Consider the following 15,435-nt stretch of genomic DNA (forward strand, 5'->3'; position numbering starts at 1 on the left):
CTTCGTTTCTGTGCGAGGGCTTTCTCTAGTTGCGGCAAGCGGGGGCCACTCTTAATCGCGGTGCGTGGGCCTCTCACTGTCGTGGCCTCTCTTGTTGTGGAGCACAGGCTCCAGACACGCAGGCTCAGTAGTTGTGGCTCACAGGCCCAGCTGCTCCGCGGCATGTGGGATCTTCCCAGACCAGGGCTTGAACCCATGTCCCCTGCATTAGCAGGCAGACTCTCAACCACTGCGCTACCAGGGAAGCCCGGTGAGATTTCTTAAATGCAGCTATGTCACTCCTGTACACTCCTGAGGTTTGTCAATTAGATGCTCTTGCATAGTAATTCAAGTTTATAAGCCCATTGTCCCACCCTATGGCAGATATAATTCTCAGATTGAATGTCATAAGGTGAAATTAGTACTTAGGTTGTGTATTAGTCACATAGTTTGGGATAAAGGAGGAAGCATCTTCTTCTGTTGTTGTTGTTTGTTTTTTGTTTTTTGTTTTAAATTTGGGACTTTTTTTTTTTTTAATGGGAATTATTTATTTATTTATGGCTGTGTTGGGTCTTCGTTTCTGTGCAAGGGCTTTCTCTAGTTGCGGCAGGTGGGGGCCACTCTTCATCATGGTGCATGGGCCTCTCACTATCGCGGCCTCTCTTGTTGCGGAGCACAGGATCCAGACGCGCAGGCTCAGTAATTGTGGCTCACGGGCCTAGTTGCTCCGCGGCATGTGGGATCTTCCCAGACCAGGGCTCGAACCTGTGTCCCCTGCATTGGCAGGCAGATTCTCAACCACTGCGCCACCAGGGAAGCCCTTGTTGTTTGTTTTAAAATACAAGTCTGTGTGAAATGGAAATCAACAAAACTACTCAAAAAAAATAAAGAAGACCTAATTAAATGGAGAGACATCCCAGGTAAATAAATCAGAAAACTTAATATTGTTAAGATGTCAGTACCAACCACCCAAAGCAATCTACAGATTCAGTGCAATCCCTATCAAAATTCCTACTGCCATTTTTGTAGAAATGAAAGACCTTATCCTAATTCACCAAGATATTAATAGCCAAGGTATTATTGAAAAAGAAAAATAAAGTTGGAGGACTCACACTTCCCAATTTCAAAATTTCCTACAAAGCTACAGTAATTAAAACAGTGTGGTAATGGCATAAGGGTAGACATACAGACCAATGGAATAGGATTGAGAACCTATAAATAAATATATATCTCTCTTGGCAATTGATTTTCAGTAGAGGCACCAGGCCCAACATACAGAATAGGGGGAAATATTTGAAAGTTACATATCTGATAAGGATTTAATATCCAGAATATATAAAGAACTCCTACAAATCAATAACAAAATGACAAACTCAATTTAAAGATGGGCAAAGGACTGAATAGACATTTCTCCAGAGAGGATATGCAAATGACCGATAAGCACATGAAAGCATGCAAAGATGTTTAGCATCATTAGTCATTAGAAAAATGCAAATCGAAACCACAGTAACATTTCACTTCACACCCACTAGGATGGCTATTTATATAGAAAAGGGAAAATAGGAATATATCACTAGTGGGACTTTAAAATAGTGCAGCTGCTGTAGAAACTTTCCTCACAAAGTTAAGTAGAATTACCATATGGCCCAGCAATTTTACTCCTAGGTATATACCAAAAAGAATTGAAAACAGGAACTCATAGTAGCCAAAAGTGTCCATCAATAGATGAATGGATAAACAAATTGTCATATATCCATACATTGTAATTTGGTATTGCTTCATGGTTACAAAGTTTCTGTTTGGGGTGGTGAAAAAGTTGTAAATAGTGTTGACAATTGTACAGTTGTGAATGTAATTAATGCCATTAATTAATGCCATTGAATTATACACCTAAAAATAGTTAAAATGTCAAATTTTATGACAATTTAAAAATAAAACCTATCTTTATTTTATTATTTTTTAGAAAGGTTTTTTTTTTTTTTTAATATTTATTTATTTGGCTGTGCCAGGTCTTAGTTGCAGCATGCGGGATCTTTGTTGCCATGTGTAGGATCTTCATTGTGGCATGCGGGGTCTTTTTAGTTGCGGCATGTGGGATCTTTAGTTGCGGCATGTAGGGTCTAGTTCCCTGACCAGGGATCAAACCCGGGCCCCCTGCATTGGGAGTGCAGAGTCTTAGCCCCTGGAGCACCAGGGAAGTCCCAAAACCTATCTTTAAAAAATTACATCAGTGTCAGTGTAGGTTCATCAGTCATAACAAATGTACTACCACTCCGGTAGGGGATGTTGACAATAGGAGATGCTATGCATATGTGGAGGCAGGGGGAAAAGGAGAATCTCTGTACCTTCCTTTCAGTTTTGCTATGAACCTAAAACTACCCTTTAACCCTCTTAACCATTTTTTTTAAAAGACTTTTTTAAAGAGCAGTTGTGTATTTTATCACAATTAAAAATTTTTTACATATATGTATAAAGTGTATGTAAAAATATATAATGTATGTGAATATATATGATATATGAAATGTATAAAATATGTACATAAAGATAGATTTTTAAAGTATATATAAATATAAAGCAAATATAGAAGTATATATTAGAAAGAGTTGGAATTTTATTCCCAACTCCACAGCAGAAGCTTTGTGTCTTTAGGCAAGTTATTTAACTTCTCTAAACCCCAATATTGTTATGTATAAAATGAGAAAAATAATGATGCTACTAGCTACTTTGTAGAGATGTATTAGCATTAGAGATGATCATGTAAAGGGCCTAAAAGAATCTCTGATACACAGCAAGTGCTCAATAGGTAGAAGCCATTATCACTGAAAATTTTGTTCATTTTTATTTGGCTATGATATGTTTATATGTTTATTCATTATTTCTTCCACAATCATAATTCCCACTTGAACCCTAAACTGCTGACTGCCATTAAACTATTACTATTTTTAACTTCTTTGTTTTGTTTTGTTTTGTTTTGTTTTACAGGCAACAATTGGTATTGACTTTTTATCAAAAACAATGTACTTAGAGGATCGAACAGTGAGTAATGTTTTCAGTGTGCAATTTTCTGCAACACTCCAGGATAGAAAATTATGATCAAAACTATAATCAATGATTGTCACCATAAGAAGTACTAAGCAAAGTTGCCAAAGTTAGTTTACAGGCCTTGAGAAAAACTGTTATTATAGAGTGAGTAGTACTTAGGTTAGCACTTTGAGTTTTTTATCCCCAAGTAGAATCCAAAGGGGAGAGAAAGCTGTTACTTGTAAAACCCTGATGACCCTAGGCTTGTTAAACAAAATTTTGTCTTGATTTGGAAAATTATAACAAATAGCATTGAGATAAGAATATTTTCATGAAGAAATTAGAGCTGCTAAAGACCTTTTGAATACCACTCTTGAAGCATTCAAAAAGATTTCATTTGAATATCACACAATTTGTGAACTTCAAGATTTTATTTGTCAGAATATGATATGTACCAAAGTGACTATGAATAGAAAAAAGTAATGTGTATTTACTTGTTAGATTTTTGTCTTCTATCTTTTGGAATACTCCTTTTAAGTGCAATATAAATCCTGTATTCTAGCCTGCTATCCCTTGAAGAGATTCCTGTCACCTAAACAGTGACTCTCTTAAATGCATTATTTTGGGATCTATACCCAAAAAAGTTATCTCTAATGCTATTTCTTATAAGTTTGTGAGTTTTTTTCTTTTGGATGTTCTCTTGTATGTTTTAACATATAGCATTCTATTTCTTAACATTTGAAAACAGAAACTGCTTTATGATGGTACGAGAACTTAATGCTTCTTTTCAGGCTTTTCTTCCTGGAATGTAGATGTGAAAAAGTAAGAAAGTAAAGATATTTTTATGTAAGGTTGCAAAAAGATATTTCTCCTTTTTGCTAGATTATATACAGTGTTCTAGGAAGAAATGTGTGGGAGAAACATAAGCACAGTAGTCAGAGATCCAATTTCAAAGTGTTCTGGATCCAATAGAGAAAAGAGACATTTTATTTTAGTTTCAGAGAGGCTTGCAGAAAAGCATTAATTCCTTTTCTCTGATAGCCTGAGCTGCTCACTGACATTTACCTTTGTTTTTCCCTTTTATGTTCACTATTTGAACATCAGCAGTCTACTTTTGCTCTCCGGAAAGCATAGGATTCAAAGAGAGGTTACAGGGAGGGGAAAAAAAAGGAAGCTGTACTTCTGATTCTGTGAAATCTTTCATATTGCCATTTTTTTTGAGTTATGTACCTTCAGAGCAAGCCAAATTTAAATATTATTCCCTTTTGAAAAAGGAAAGGAGTTTTGTGTTATTTTCATTCCTCACATCCCTGTAACCTTTTGCATGAGTTTCCTTTTTACCTCCTTGCCACGCTCCTCCCTTTAAAAACATTATTTCTTTTCAGTATGAGTTTGGTTTTTTTTTTTTTTTTATTTATTTTTTCCCATCCCACAGATCAGGCTGCAGCTATGGGATACTGCGGGTCAGGAACGTTTCCGTAGCCTCATTCCCAGTTACATCCGTGATTCTGCTGCAGCCGTAGTAGTTTACGATATCACAAGTAGGTATTTTGCAACGGGTTGACCTTTCTTATTTTTCTTGCTTGTTTGACTGATTTTATTGTTAGGTACGATTGCAATTATGGGACACAGCAGGTCAAGAGCGGTTCAGGAGCTTGATTCCTAGCTACATTCGTGACTCCACTGTGGCAGTTGTTGTTTATGATATCACAAGTGAGTGGGGGGGAATTATGCATTTCTAATCTTTCAACCTTTAGCTTAGTTGCATGCATGTTCTTGTCTTGTGCTTGTTTTCTATATTGGCATGTAAAAATGAGTTTTATCATAGCAAACCTTATCACAGGCCAGCTAGGTCAGAGTATTTGCTTTGGTGTTTGTACCAATATGCTTTATTTCTACTGTGCCAGGTTTTTTTGCCCTGTAAATTTTCCTTTAGATCTAATTATGAATCGTCTCCAAGGCTTTCTTAGTGTCCTGTTATCCCTACACCATAATTATGGTTGGAAGAATGTCTCCTTTTTTATTTAACTTGATCTCAGATTTCTCTAAAATAAAATAATCTGCATTTAAGTCTCTTGCCAAGTTCTCCAGATCCTTCAAGGCTTCTGTTGAGACTGTTAAAAGCTTCCGCTAGCCAACTTTTCTCTGCTTTCCCCTTCCAGCCATCCTCTCTCTATAGAGGAAGGCAGAGAAAACATAATGTGCAGTTTTCTATTAATCATTTTCATTTGAATGAAATCTGGATTCTCTGACTTATTTACTTGGTTGCTAACGAATTATACTTTCATTTCTCTCCAAGAAAAAAATTTAAATGGGAGACAAAAAAGTAATGGTCTTCCTTTTTCTTTTCCTTCAAGACTGACTAATAATGCCTTTGGCTTTTTAAGTGACTGTAAATTTTGAATGGAGCATTGGTGACTGACAGGGAAATGCTATCTGATTAAAATTGTCTTTGTGAATCAGTTTATGATATATTAGGCAATATTAAGCATCATTCCATATAGTGCTCCATAATTTATAGGAAGACCAGGATAGTACCACATCTTAGACTTCTTTAAAAACATCTTATATAAACAATCTACTGATTTGAGCTAGTAATATTATTAGTGTACATTTTTGCATATTTGCTCAACCAGAAATCATATCTACTTAACAATAATTGCAATGGCAGAATTATAAGAGGTTTGCATTCAGAGACTTTTTTTTTGGTTAGGTGCCAAATGCAGTCTTTCTTTTCTTGAAGCTTTTCTTTGGGTTGCTACTTGTTTTAAAAATGTATGTTCATTATTGTGCATTCACAAGTTTTGCAGCTTTAAAATGTTTGTGCTTACTTTAACCAAATCAAGTAAAACCTGGTGTATTTTTCTTTGAAATTTGTGCACATGCCATTAAAATATTAGCAAGTTGTTTTCTTTAGCTGCTGTAAGATGTATTGAAGTACTCTACTTAGAATCCAGGGCTAGAAAAGATGGATTTTGTTATAAGTGATTCTGGTACATTAAACTAATAAACTTCACGTTAAAGTGATCACAAACTGAATAAGCAATGCAAACAGAGTGGTGTTGAAAGCTATTTAAAGGCTTTACAAATTTTGTGGATGTGTTGGGACTTACTGGCTGACATACTTTTGGAGATGCTTTCTTTGTCATGTTTGGTATGTTTAAGTAATCAAAAAAGCATTGTGGCAACATGACACCATATTATCTGCCATAGCTGTCCTTACATTTAAAAAAAATTTTTTTCAATTACATATAGTACATTATACTCACTTGGTCATGTCCAAAAATTTTAAACTATTATAAAAGGTACCTTAAGGACTTTACTATTGTGATTTGTTTAGATCATTGATATTTATACTCAGATAAAATGGAGTTATGTTGCAGGCACATTAAAAGTGGGTCCTAATGTGCCAACCCCTTTCCAACTTCCAGTACTTTGTTTTTTTCCTTTTTTTTCTTTGTTTGGTCCTTCACTTGGGGAGGCACTTGCAATAACACTAATCTCTCTGTCCACCCTCCTATATACCAGATGTTAACTCATTCCAGCAAACTACAAAGTGGATTGATGATGTCAGAACAGAAAGAGGAAGTGATGTTATCATCATGCTAGTAGGAAATAAAACAGATCTTGCTGACAAGAGGTATGGAATGATTTCATATTTGTATGGAATGTTTGATTTCTTTGCTAAGCAGCCTGTTATTTTTGTTAGTGAAAAATTACTTTAAAAGGAGACATGTTTGGGCTTCCCTGGTGGCGCAGTGGTTGAGAGTCTGCCTGCTAATGCAGGGGACACGGGTTCGAGCCCTGGTCTGGGAGGATCCCACATGCCGCGGAGCAACTGGGCCCGTGAGCCACAACTACTGAGCCTGCGCGTCTGGAGCCTGTGCCCCGCAACGGGAGGGGCCGCGATAGTGAAAGGCCCGCGCACTGCGATGAAGAGCGGCCCCCGCACCGCGATGAAGAGTGGCCCCCGCTTGCCGCAACTAGAGAAAGCCCTCGCACGAAACGAAGACCCAACACAGCCAAAAATAAATAAATAAATAAAGTAGCTATTTAAAAAAAAAAAAAAAAAAGGAGACATGTTTAATCCTTAATTTTATACCCCTGCCCCTTTTCTTTAGTGTGGGGACCTGAAATAGAAAGGTAAACATTAAACTCAGTCCTGGGAACTCCCTGGCGGTCCAGTGGTTAAGACTCTGTGCTTTCACTGCCGAGGACCCAGGTTCAATCCCTGGTCGGGGAACTAAGATCCTGCAAGCTGAGCAGCATGGCCCACCCGCCCTCCCCACACACACACACACAATAAAACACACAGTAGGGCTTCCCTGGTGGCGCAGTGGTTAAGAATCTGCCTGCCAATGCAGGGGACACAGGTTCGAGCCCTGGTCTGGGAAGATGCCACATGCCACAGAGCAACTAAGCCCGTGCGCCACAACTACTGAGCCTCCACTCTAGAGCCTCGCGTGCCACAACTGCTGAAGCCCGCATGCCTAGAGCCCGTGCTCCGCAACAAGAGAAGCCACCGCAGTGAGAAGCCCGCGCACCGCAACCAAGAGTAAACCCTCGCTCAGTGCAACTAGAGAAAGCCCGCGTGCAGCAAGACCCAACGCAACCAAAAATAAATAGATAAAATAAGTAAATTTACTTAAAAAAAAAAAAAACCACAGTAAACTCAGTCCTTAAAGGAAACTAAATTTTTTGGTTTTGTGTAAGCTCGTGTGTAAATAACTCTTGTGCAAGATTGTTTACACATGAAGCTGATAACTATTTTGCATTTTTTAGGGCTCATAAATATGAGCAGTGTTCTGTTAAAGAACAAAATGTTTTACAAATCCTATCGTTAAAAAAGTATTCGTAATGATTAAATGCACACTCTTTTGGTAGTCTTCTTATAAATATTCATTATAATTCAGTGGTGTAGTTTTTTCTTTTCTTTTTTTTTAAGTTGTATGGTTGAGCCAGACTGTGAGGTTGAACTGAATAGCTTGATTGTGATACCTTAGTCAAATGAGCAAAGACATATTCAAGTCACACGATGCAAAATGTATTAACATTCACTGTAGAACCCGTGGCTTGAATGTCTGCCTTTAGCATTCCTAAGTGATCTACTGGATATTCTTTCTGCTTTAAATAGTCTTGACAATTTATTTAATATTCGAAGCTTTTACTATTTATTATTTGTTTATTCATTAGTTGGATACTGAAATTCCAGTGATGAACTTTTGCTATTAATTAAAATGTTGCAAAGAAACCCAATACGTTCAAAGACTTATGAAATGTTAAGCCCATTTCTGCCATGGTACCTCATTTGGAATTGGCAAGAAAGTCTTTCCTAATTTAAAAGTAAATTCAGTGTATGATTTCAACTATTCTTTATGAAAATCATTTTTTGGACATCAGTTGCTATCATAAATTTTCACTATTTTATTTATCTTCAGTATGAGAATTTGAAGATCATATAGGTATATATTCTTCTAGTGGAGAGTCGCTAGATATCTTCACTGTTAAATAGAAAAATTGTATATCTGAATTGTTTCCCTTTATAGCCAGAGTTATCTAAAAGGATGCTTACAGCATCTGTTCTTTTATTGCATAATATTTGAGTATACAAATGCTAGAAACATCTAAATTATGTTTACAATAATTTTTCTTTAAGGTAATATTTGTCCATTGCTTTAGAATTACCATATTTCTCAGTAATTTTTGCCAGACTATCACCCCTCAATTATCCACATTTAAAAGAATTAAGAGTCTTTAAAAAAATTTTTTTTTTAATTTTAAAAAATAAAAGAATTAGAGTTTTGTTCGTTCCACTAAAATAATTGGGGGGGGGGGTTCATCTATTTTTATTATTTAAATTTTAATGTAATAGTTGCAGGATTTTTTTTTTTAATTGAAGTGTAGTTGATTTGCAGTGTTTCAGGTATATAGCAAAGTGATTCAGTTATACATATATATATGTATCCTTTTTCAGATTCTTTTCCATTATAGGCTATTACAAGACATTGAATATAGTTCCCTGTGCTACACAGTAGGTCCTTGGTGTTTTTCTATTTTACACACAGTTGTGTGTATCTATTAATCTCGAATTCCCAATAAAATAATTTTTAAATGAGTAAAAGTTTTAAATTTTTTTAAAAAGCATTAAAAGAAAATCTTTTGGGAGTGAGTGACCTTTTATAAACATGACGTGGAATCCTGAAGCCATAAAGGGAAAGATTGATAAGTTTGAATACATAAATATAAAGATCGTATTCACCTATTAGGTTAGCCATTATTAGGAGGATTAATAATGCACAGTATCGTCAAGAGTCTGAATAAACAAACACTGAAAATGTAACTAATATAATCTTTAGAGGAAACGGTTTAACATATCAGTATTTAAAATACTCACTGACTCAAATCCGCCTCCAGTAACTTATTCCACAGATATACCACAGAAATGTGAAAAGATGAACATGCAAGAAGTATTATTACATTATTTATAATATTAAATAATTAAAATCAGTCTAAATGACTGCTAGCTGTAGTAGCATTTTATAAATGAAATTCTTCTAGCCACTAAAAAAATGAGAAGAATTTATTGCTGTCTAATACATGAAGCTTAAAAAAAAAAAAACTTGATCTGTGTATACATGAATCCTTTTTGTTTAAAAAAAATATATATACACACACACCATCCTATATATATATATATATATATATAGACATCTTTCCTTTGGCCTAGAACAAATCTGCATAAGCATACATGAACTTAACTGTAGTTATCTTTGGGAAGAGAGTGGGATTATACAGGAGTTTATTGTAATGATTGGTCTTTTAAAAATTACTTTTGGGGCTTCCCTGGTGGCGCAGTGGTTGAGAATCTGCCTGCCAATGCAGGGCACACGGGTTCGAGCCCTGGTCTGGGAAGATCCCACATGCCGCGGAGCAACTCGGCCCGTGAGCCATGACTACTGAGCCTGCGCGTCTGGAGCCTGTGCTCGGCAACGAGAAGCCGCGATAGTGAGAGGCCCACGCACCGCGATGAAGAGTGGCCCCCGCTCTCTGCAACTAGAGAAAGCCCTCGCACAGAAACGAAGACCCAACAAAGCCATACATACATAAATAAAAAGAATGTAAGCAGAGAAGAATAGCATTAAAAAAAAATTTAAAAAAAAAAAATTACTTTTGTAATCAGAAAAAAAAAAGTTTTAATAAAAACAATTCAAAGTTAAATGACTTTACCACTTTCTCTGACAAGTAAGTATTTTTTTCGGGACTTCCGTGGTGGCGCAGTGGTTAAGAATCTGCCTGCCAATGCAGGAGACACGGGTTCAATCCCTGGTCCAGGAAGATCCCACATGCCACAGAGCAACTGTGCCCCTGTGCCACAACTACTGAGCCTGCGCTCTAGACCCTGCGAGCCACAACTACTGATCCCGTGTGCCACAACTACTGAAGCCCGAGCTCCTAGAGCCTGTGCTCTGCAACAAGAGAAGCCACTGCAATGAGAAGCCCGCACACCGTGACGAGGAGTAGCCCCTGCGTACCACAGCGAAGAGTAGCTCCTGCTTGCTGCAACTAGAGAAAGCCCACGTGCAGCAACGAAGACCCAGTGCAACCAAAAATAAATAAAATTGATTCTTTAAATAATAAATGAATAGTTTTTTCATGAAAACTTGGAGGAAAGACCAGAATATATGTTTCCGTGTCTCAGCACCTAGATTCTCAGTATTCTTTATGTCCCCTGTGGCCCAGTGAGTCCCAGGTGTTTCAAACCTGAGAATCACTTAGTAAACATGGCTTATTAGATCTCTTTTAAGATTCTGGCTATAAAGGATCATGATCAACCTTAAAATTTTTAATGTTTTTGATCCTCCTTCCAGATTCAGTTATTTTAACTAATCTTTCTAGGTGCTTCTGACAAACTCAAACCACAGTTGTGAACATTGCTATGGCTAACTTTCAGCCATTTTAAGGGGGTGACTTATAGTCTAAAACTAGTTAGGATCTCTGCCTGGAATTCTTCACATGTAGGATTTACAGACTAATAATCATTCATTCAGGAGGTATTTGTTGAGTATCACTTATGTTTCAGAGAATGCCACTCTAGGATAGAGTAGTGAACAAAAAAGACAAGTCTTCAAGGAGCTTTTATTCCAAGAATAAACCAGACAGTAAATAAGTCAAAAAATACATAGTATTGGGGCTTCCCTGGTGGCGCAGTGGTTAAGAGTCTGCCTGCCAATGCAGGGGACACGGGTTCGAGCCCTGGCCCGGGAAGATCCCACGTGCCGTGGAGCAACTAAGCCTGTGCGCCACAACTACTGAGCCTGAGCTCTAGAGCCCGTGAGCCACAACTACTGAGCCCACGTGCCACAACTACTGAAACCGGCACGCCTAGAGCCCATGCTCCGCAACAAGAGAAGCCACGACAATGAGAAACCTGCGCACCGCAACAAATAGTAGCCCCCGCTCACCGCAACTAGAGAAAGCCCGTGCACAGCAACGAAGACCCAACACAGCCAAAAATAAATAAATAAATAAATTTCACAAAAAAAAAGAATAATTTTGTTTTTAGAAAGTGGAGAAATTCAAGAATAACATCTTGTAAACAAGAAGACAGTGGAATCTAGTACATAGGTATGAGTTTGGGGAATAAGGACAGTTCCTCCATAGTAGTAGGATTAGACGTAGAATATAAAAGGCACACAGGTAGATTGGAGGATAGATATGGTGGGAGCTTGTAGAAATTCTCTTGCATTGCTTTGGTGGTCTGTGTTGTAGGAAGCAGGATTTATCAGCTGATGGTTTAGATCCATTTAATTAGAATAGTTGCATATTTATTAAACACCTATGTGATTGCTAGGTGCTAGGAACACCAAGATAAACGGGATAGTCCTGCACCTGAAGAGCTCACAGCTTGAGAGACACTGCTAATTATAATGTACTACAAAATTCCCTGTAAAAGAAGTACTAATTTGACTCACTTGTTCCACTTGTAGAAATCGACAAAATCCAACCTAAAGAAATGATCCAAAGTCACAAAGCACAAAGATGTTCATAGCAACATTTTTCACAGTAGTGTATTGGGTTGGCCAAAAGTTCATTCGGGTTTTTCCATAACATCTTATGGAAAATCCAAATGAACTTTTTGGCCAACCCAATAAAATTTGAAAACAACATACATTTCTAACAGTTTGAGACTGGTTACATAAATTATGGTAGTGAATTGACAAATTGTCTAGCCATAAAAAGTTATTTTACATAAAAGTTTTTAATCACAAAGCTAAATGCTAAAGCTAAGAGAAAATAGCATGCTATTAAGATTTTTTAAATTAAAAAAATACAAGATGAGCTCAGCAGGTAAAAGCAAATCATTAAAAAATGCCTTTATAAAAACATTTGGTTAGATATAACATACACACAGAAGTGCACAGATTTTTTTTTTATTGAAGTATAGTTGATTTACAATGTGTTAATTTCTTCTGTACAGCAAAGTGATTCAGTTATACATATATATACATTCTTTTATATATTCTTTTCCATTACGGTCTATCACAGAATATTAAATATAGTTCCCTATGCCATACAGTCGGACCTTGTTGTTTAATCCATTCTCTATATACTAGTTTGCATCTGCTAACAAACTCCCACTTCATCCCTCCCTCCCCCCAGCAACCACAAGTTTGTTCTCTATGTCTGTGAGTCTGTTTCTGTTTCATAAAAGTTCATTTGTGTCATATTTTAATTCCACATATAAGTGATGTTGTATGGTGTTTGTCTTTCTAACCTAAGTGTACAAATTTCAAGTATATTGCAGCTTGATAAATTTTCAAACTAGTCTTGCCTGTATAACCACCATATCAAGAAAAGTTTTTTTCAGAACCTTGTTTATAATCTTTATATCATTATCTTTCAAAAAGATGAGTTTGTGTATCTTTTTTGTTTTCTACAGGCAAGTGTCAATTGAGGAAGGAGAGAGGAAAGCCAAAGAGCTGAATGTTATGTTTATTGAAACTAGTGCAAAAGCAGGATATAATGTAAAGCAGGTAAGTGTTTTTTCAGTATGGGTGAGTTGAAGTTATCAAATTGAAAAAACATTATAAAATAATTGTGTGAGTTTTCTATTCTCTAGTGTAAGATTTTCTTCCACTTGGCAATAGCAGGCCTCATGAATTAGCAACATATCACAATGAACAGTGAAAAATCTAAATGTGGCATAGTTTGGGAAAAAGAGAAAAGACTTGCCAAGCTTTTCAGATTGTTCGTAGGACACGTATTTCATTTTGATTACAAGATTATGATTATAAGATGATTGCTAGGTTGTAAACTCACCATACAATCACTACATCCCAACTGCATTGTTTCAAGGTAAATTTTCCTTATTTTAGTATTTGATAGTAAGATTATGATAAAGCAGGTATTTGCTTTCAGGCATGGTATTTTGCTTGTTGTTGTAAAAATACATTCTGGTTACTTTGTCCTTAATAAACTGCTGGTGTTTTAACAGAGTTTATAACAGGAGTGTTTTGGGGATAGGAAAATATGGGGAGATCTCACATTGTCAAACTGTTTTCTAAAAAATGGGGTAACCAAAAACTTACCTGCTTAATTCTTCAGGGCTACATGTCGTATAGAGTAGTGGTCCCAGATTTATAGGATTTACCTCCCAATAAATTATTTTTTAAATTCTACATTATCAGTAGAGGGGTAAAGTAAAATCCTTGAAACTGAATAAGTAGAGCTTTATGAAAAATTCTCTATATTGTTTTCATTTTTGGTTATCCCATCTCTCTTTGCCTTGAAACATATGTAAGTAATACTGAATTGTCACTAATTCCCTCCTCCTAGTATACTGTTTCATGGCTCCATATCTTTGTTCATGCTTTGTTCTCTTTGCCTAGAATACTCATGTTCTTCTTTCCTGACTGATAACTAGTCATCCTTTTAAGTTTCAGTTTAGATGTCAGCTCTTCAGAGACATTTTCTCTGACGTTTGCCACCATACCTCCAGGTATTATCATCTAGGTATTATCATTTAGTGATACATGACTCTCTTCTGTGTTTCCATAGATCCTTGACTCCTGTGAAACCACTGTCATAGAACTTACCACGTTATATTGAAAATAGCTCTCCCATCAAAATTATATATTCTCAGACCTGCCCATGTATTTGGAATTTATTAAAGAGTTTGAGTAGGGTGGGATGAATTGGAAGATTGGGACTGACATATATACACTACTATGTATAATATAGATAACTAATGAGAACCTACTATATAGCACAGGGAACTCTACTCAATGCTCTGTTGTGACCTAAATGGGGAGGAAATCTAAAAAAGAGTAGATATTTGTATATGTATGACTGATTCACTTTGCTGTACAGCAATAAACTAACACAACATTGTAAAGCAACTATACTCCAGTAAAAATTAATTTTAAAAGAAGGGTTTGAAAAATAGAAGTTGCTGTAATATTATCGTATGTCACTGTTCTAAGACAAAGCAATGGTAGCTTCATCTAGCTTTCTCTATTATAGACATTTTGATAAGGATATGAAATAGTTGCTTATATATTAGAATATGGCCTTCTCCAGGACATCTTTCAGTCTGGGTTAATGTCTAAAGAAAGGGTTGCTATGGCCCCCTAGTCCTGACCCTAAGTAATCTCGTAGGTTTAGAAGCTCTGAAATCGTCAGCATACAGTAGGCACCAGTATCTTCATGATATTTAATTGCTTCCAAGTTTAGATAACTCCTAGGATGTTAAGAATATGGGGTATGTCATTCATTTGTTATTTTATAAGCACATTATTTTTAAAGCTTTATTAGGTATAATTTACGTACCACAAAATTCACTTGTTTTAAGTGTATGATTCAGTTATTTTTAGTGAATTTACATCATTGTGCAGCCATCATCATAATTCGATTTTAGAACATTTTCATCACTAGGCATGTAATTTTTCCTAATAGCCTGACCCATACAGACAGATATTGCTAGCCATTGGTAATGAAGAGAGACTTCTTTTACAAAACAGTCTTATCCTGAATTCAAAATCCATTTGCTACTTTATTATTTCTCCTTATTTAGATGATATGTCTGAACATGTCCGGCTCTAGGCACGCAGGCTTCAGTAGTTGTGGCATGCGGGCTCTAGAGCACATGCTCAGTAGTTGTGGCACACAGGCTTAGTTGCTCTGCAGCATGTGGGATCTTCCTGGACCAGGGCTCGAACCTGTGTCCCCTGCATTGGTAGGCAGATTCTTAACCACTGCGCCACCAGGGAAGTCCCGTAGCTTCCTTCTTAACTCACAAAAACCATTACTTTTCATTTTATAGAGAGTACCACAGAGTACCACGGTATATTAGAATTTTATTTCAATATTTAGAGACCTGTGCTTTGTCAACTCGTGTAATTTAGTTAAGGAAGAAAGAAATCCTGGGACCCCCAC

The 15,435-nt window shown here is 36.5% G+C and overlaps 1 protein-coding gene across 2 annotated transcripts in view; it reads left to right on the top strand.

Annotated features, from left to right (window-relative positions):
• RAB6A (RAB6A, member RAS oncogene family) overlaps positions 1 to 15,435 on the top strand; it is a 77,091-nt gene that overhangs the window by 40,455 nt on the left and 21,201 nt on the right. Inside the window, exons 3-6 of one of the 2 annotated variants that reach the window (XM_059930839.1) lie at positions 2,962 to 3,015; positions 4,436 to 4,541; positions 6,529 to 6,640; positions 12,941 to 13,034. In XM_059930839.1, coding sequence (XP_059786822.1) covers positions 2,962 to 3,015; positions 4,436 to 4,541; positions 6,529 to 6,640; positions 12,941 to 13,034 — 366 coding nt within the window. Of the gene's footprint in view, positions 1 to 2,961; positions 3,016 to 4,435; positions 4,542 to 4,607; positions 4,714 to 6,528; positions 6,641 to 12,940; positions 13,035 to 15,435 lie in introns of both variants that reach the window. The other variant, XM_059930838.1, reaches the window with a different exon arrangement.

The sequence above is a fragment of the Balaenoptera ricei genome, chromosome 8 (genome assembly GCF_028023285.1).
Source record: "Balaenoptera ricei isolate mBalRic1 chromosome 8, mBalRic1.hap2, whole genome shotgun sequence".
Taxonomy (NCBI): domain Eukaryota; kingdom Metazoa; phylum Chordata; class Mammalia; order Artiodactyla; family Balaenopteridae; genus Balaenoptera; species Balaenoptera ricei.